The sequence below is a fragment of the Hordeum vulgare genome, chromosome 5H (genome assembly GCF_904849725.1).
Source record: "Hordeum vulgare subsp. vulgare chromosome 5H, MorexV3_pseudomolecules_assembly, whole genome shotgun sequence".
NCBI classification, from domain to species: domain Eukaryota; kingdom Viridiplantae; phylum Streptophyta; class Magnoliopsida; order Poales; family Poaceae; genus Hordeum; species Hordeum vulgare.
In genome coordinates this window covers 557,837,521-557,842,321 of record NC_058522.1, presented here as the reverse complement: position 1 = coordinate 557,842,321, position 4,801 = coordinate 557,837,521, and the positions used below count along the sequence as shown (strand labels likewise).

The 4,801-nt window shown below is 51.2% G+C and overlaps 1 protein-coding gene across 1 annotated transcript; it reads left to right on the top strand.

Annotated features, from left to right (window-relative positions):
• The first annotated feature begins 1,089 nt into the window (after positions 1–1,089).
• LOC123397292 lies at positions 1,090–4,039 on the top strand. The gene is made up of 4 exons (XM_045091900.1): positions 1,090–1,131; positions 3,048–3,535; positions 3,621–3,834; positions 4,034–4,039. Exons 1-4 carry the CDS (start codon positions 1,090–1,092, stop codon positions 4,037–4,039), a joined length of 750 nt encoding a protein of 249 aa, XP_044947835.1.
• The last annotated feature ends 762 nt before the right edge of the window (positions 4,040–4,801 follow it).

Below are 4,801 nucleotides of genomic sequence, written 5' to 3'. Positions count from 1 at the left end.
ACCAGAGGAGGACCGGAGGCGAGTTGCAATAGAAACCCCGACGGTAATAACAGCATCGGTGCCCCTACCTCGATGGATGTGCCGAAACGGACTTCCTACCCTTAGACTGCCCATAATGGGGAGTAACATAGAGTAGTAACATGCATATGTTACTAGTCTAAGTTACTACCTCCACAGTGGATAGTAACATAGGGATAGTAACATCGAGCATTTCATTTATTAGCTTGTAGACTCATTTTGCCTTGATATGTGTTATGTTACTCATAGAGGTAGTAACATGCTAAGTTACTCAATTTCTCTCTCTTCTCATTAATTAGTTGCCACATTATATTTTTTGCTTAGGTGGCATCTACGAGACTACCTATGTTACTCCCATTGTGGGTAGTCTTATCGTGGTCGACATCCCCACAACAGCAACTAAAGTATCGGCTGCCATAGTCCCCGTCCCTACCAGTGGCCTTGTGAAAAAAGTATCGGCTGCCATAGTCAGCAACCTCGCCAACTTAGCGGAGGTGAGGTACACCTTTGTCACTGAGGCAACACATTGTTTGTGGCTTCTGTCGCCAGTAGGGCAAGGAGTCAAGTGAGGTGATGGAGCATATACCATTGGTGCTAGCGGATAGGCAATGAGAGAGTGGTGTGAACGAAGGGTTTGGGTGGTGAGGGGAGAGTAATAAGGAGAAATGTTCATCTCATCTCTCCCACTTCCCGAGGAATGCAGGCGAGGGGCACGTGTGGTTTGCTGGAGCCTGGTTAACTCAAAACGGTTCAAGCATTTCTACTTAGTGAGACCAAGAAATGCTTTAAGGTTCATGCGGGCAAGGAATGTGATGCAACCGAGGCTAGCAAATATGACAAATTTGCATCAACATGGCGTAGCATGGGTGCATGCAAGATACCAAACACACCCGGTGTACGTATGTGTACTAAATTATGTGCACAGACATACGGCGCGACACAACAAAGGGGTATGGATGTGTGTTGACCGTTTAGGCCCTTGTGTCACCGTAGAAGGGCCGACTCGGGTGGACAAACCCAACCCTCCCCCTTTTTTCTTGTCTCAACAACCATAGGAGGCACACAGAGCGCATGGTCACGGAGGAAGGTGGCAACAAGGATCTGGACGCTCTGGTATTTTTTGCGGAGCCGAGGCGGCGACTCAGTGGTGGACTAACGTTAGCTCCACTAGCTCTCTGCCTTGGTTGTGCATGCAAACCAGTGGCTATGGGTGGTGATCCATCTTCGGGGTGCTTGTGCCAGATCTGATACCCTCATCTTCAACCTCCATGGCACCATCCTTCCCTTTAGATTTGGACCCCCATGGACTCATGTCACTGGATTTGACCTGGACGGGGCCGGGAGCGGGAGTGGGGACCGGAGAAAGCTCGGTAGTGTCGTCTATGAGGACGGTGAACCATGGATGTCCTAACCTATATGTAGGCGCCATCAAAGTAACCCCATCCCATTCCTCCCCTTATCGTGGCCCGGGTGAAAACCCCAAATCCTTCATACTTGGGTGGCAGCAACATTGCAAGGGCATCACCTTCGTGTAGAACTTGTCTTCATTGAGATATGGGCAGATGTGTGCCTACTGCCTAGTAAGGTTGATGGGGGTAGCAGTGGTGAGGTCGGAGGTCTCATGATAGCATCTGTATTTGTCGACACTCGTTATGTTCACTGCTTTTTGTGGTTGCTCATGGCTAATTATTCCCGTCAAAGGACGATGGTGTTTGCAACCATGGCTGGGCTGGGAGGCAGTGGCGAAGCTATAGGGGTGGCCAGTGTGTGTCGTGGCCCACCCTGAATTTAAGAATCAACCTTTATACTATAGCAAAATAGATAGAATGAACAAATAAAAATAAACCTTTATGAGTGTATGTACGGTTATCCCACCCTGGCCCAGTGGGATGGGTCCACCACTTTGTGGGGATATGGTTCCTCTCATGTTGCTGCAATGGCACGCCGGCGGTGGCATGAGCATGGGTGTGACAGCCCGAGACCGACGTTCCAGAAGATTCCCCTTTCTTTCCGTTTTCGTCGTGTGCCTATTTTATTTTGTCGCGTCATCATCGCATCATGCGCATCATCTGCATTGCATCGACATCTCCGTTGCCGCCAGTTTTCAAAACTTGCATCCGTTGTTAGTTGCCGGTTCGCGTCGTTGTTCTTCCGAGCCTAACCGCACTGGCACGCGCCCGCGGCACCGTCGAAACCCTGTTTTTAAAGTGCGTTTAAAACTTTCTCTAATCGAGGTGAAACTTGGCATGCGGTCGTAATTAGATATAGCTAGGCCGCCTGTCGAATTCCTTCATCACATCGGAGTCCGTCTAGTACCCGAACGGTCGACCGTAGAGGCACCGTATTCGGTCTACCGTCGGACGTTTGTCGGTGTTTCAAATCGCGTTGCCGTCATGCCCGTTTTCCCTCTCATCTCCGCCTAGCCTCTCTACACAATGCACCAACCTGCTCGCAGCCCAGTCCGAAAACCTCCCGGTACCCGGAACACACGGTCGTAACCGTTAGGTCCAGATTAACCCCATTTTACCGCAAACAGTCATCAGTTTGTCCATTGGACTCCCTAGCCTATTCATTCTCGACCGTCCGATTTATATCGTAGGGTCCGAATAGCCCCTAATCTAACCCACATATTATATATATAGACCACCTAGTCTAACCCTAGACCAATCCCTAGAAATCCTCTCCCTGTCCAATAGCCGCCGCCACCCACTCCAGGTCTCCTCCCACCTCGGGATCCCGCAGACCCAATCCAGCTAGTGCATGGCAAGCCAGCCACCCGTGGCCGAGGAGATTGAGCCCCTGCGTTCCCTATGTCCAAGGAGAGATCCCGTTCCCAAGCTCCCTCGAACCCCCGCGTACGAGCCAGCTCGCAGGAGCCCCTCGCCGTCGCGCCCTCGGCCGTCGTAGCGTCGCCCCGTCGGAGAACCAGGCCAGCGCAATGGCTCTCATGCCCGAATCCCTCTCCCTCTCTCTTCTTCTTTCCCACGTTTCTTCTCTAAACTCTCTCTCTCTGTCTTCTCTTTCTTCAGGCTGCAGCAGCGCCAGGGCAGCCCGGAGCTGCCGTCGTTCGCCCCTTGCGTCAGCCCTTGCCGCCGATGAACCCAGGCCGGTGCCCGTGTGCAGTCCCTCTCTTCTTCCTCTCTCTTTTCTTCCCCGTCCTCTGCTCTAACCTCTCCCTTTGCTCGTTTCTACTGTCAGGAGCAGAACGGGAGACCCGCCACTGCCGCCCTGGATCACGACATATGTGCCTCAGCCATCGCCCCTGTATGCCAAGGTCCCGATCTGGGTTTTCCCCGTGCAGTTCCCGTCGGATCCAGCCGGTTCCCGCCGACCCCGTCGCCCGACCTCCCGTGTCACCATCCTCTGCTCCAGCAGACTCCTGCCGCTGCTTCTGTTCGACAGGTAACGAGCAGCAACAGCTCGCTCGGCTGTTGACCGCGCCGCGCCATCGCCTCGCGCGTTGCTGCACCCAGGTGGATCCCCGTGCCCAAGCCGTCGCTGCTCAGGCTAGTGCCAAGTGCGCCCCTGCTTCCTTCCCCTCGTTGTGCTCTCCCTCTCTCCCATGCCCCTCACCTCTCTTCCTCTTCTCTTTTCTTCTTCAGGTACAACCATGTCACCATCGGCCAGGATCTTCGAGTACGTGCCGCCCCAAGCCACCTCGTTGCTGGGAATGGAACCCCCGGTACCGAAGCTTTTGAACCCCGCCATTTTTCGTGCCGCCGGACCTCATCCCCAGGCCGATTCCGCCATGGCTTCCCCTGCATCCCGACCTGCAACAAAGGTGTTCATGTTCAGTTTCGTCAGGTTCGCGACAAGGTATGGTCTTGTAGCAAACCACCTGTATTTGATGTGCCTGTAGAGGTGCTACTTCTTCTGGCGAGTATCCTGTGAAATATCAAAACGGGGTGCTAGCCGAGTTGGTTAGCGCAGTAGTGCTACCTCCTCCTGGAGGTCCACGGATCAAATCACCATGACTGCATTCTTTTAGCTTCTGCATTTATTTACGTTTTCATAGTTTTAAGTAGTGCATCTGTTTTATGTTCACTCTTGCTCCTTTGAATTCACTAGCATCCGCATGTCATCTTGGTTCCCCTGTCAATCCACATGCAGGAGGTCCTGGGGTCAAATCCCATAGAGGCCAAATTATTATGTTTCTTTTTTTTTCTCTTTTCTTTTCATTTTCTTCTTGTAGTTTTTTTTGCTAGTTGCAGATACCCCATAATCTGCCTCCGGCACATGGGGAACCCGGTAATCGGGATCACCCCATCATATTGTTTGAAATGATATGCACACACCTCCAATTCGTTGCACCGGTATCTTGTCGAGCTATCAGTACCGGAACGTGTTGTGACTGTCATTGCATGCGTGATGCATCCTTGGCATACAATCTTGTGTTGCTCGTATCTTTTAGTTCGTAACTCCGTTGGAATTGGTCCATATATGTAAATGGACTAGTATGACGTGTAGTTTCATGTGCACCACTTTGTTTCGCCGTTTAACAAACATAAAATGTGGTTAGGACAAATCTGGGCAGAATTAAGATTTAACACGTGGGGTCATTTCGGAGATGCTATATTTCGTTTCCGGTCTCATTTAAAATGCCTAGATAGGTAGTTTAATTTGTGCTTCACCCCGTGCCATGCTAACAACATTTTAATATTGCCGTGTAAATAAACGGGAGTGAACTAATAATTAAATGTGGAGTTTCGTCGATATGCAACTCGTTGCATATCGAGCTTCACTTAATGTGTAGTGTTTGATTGTTGTGATTGTCATGCCTTGC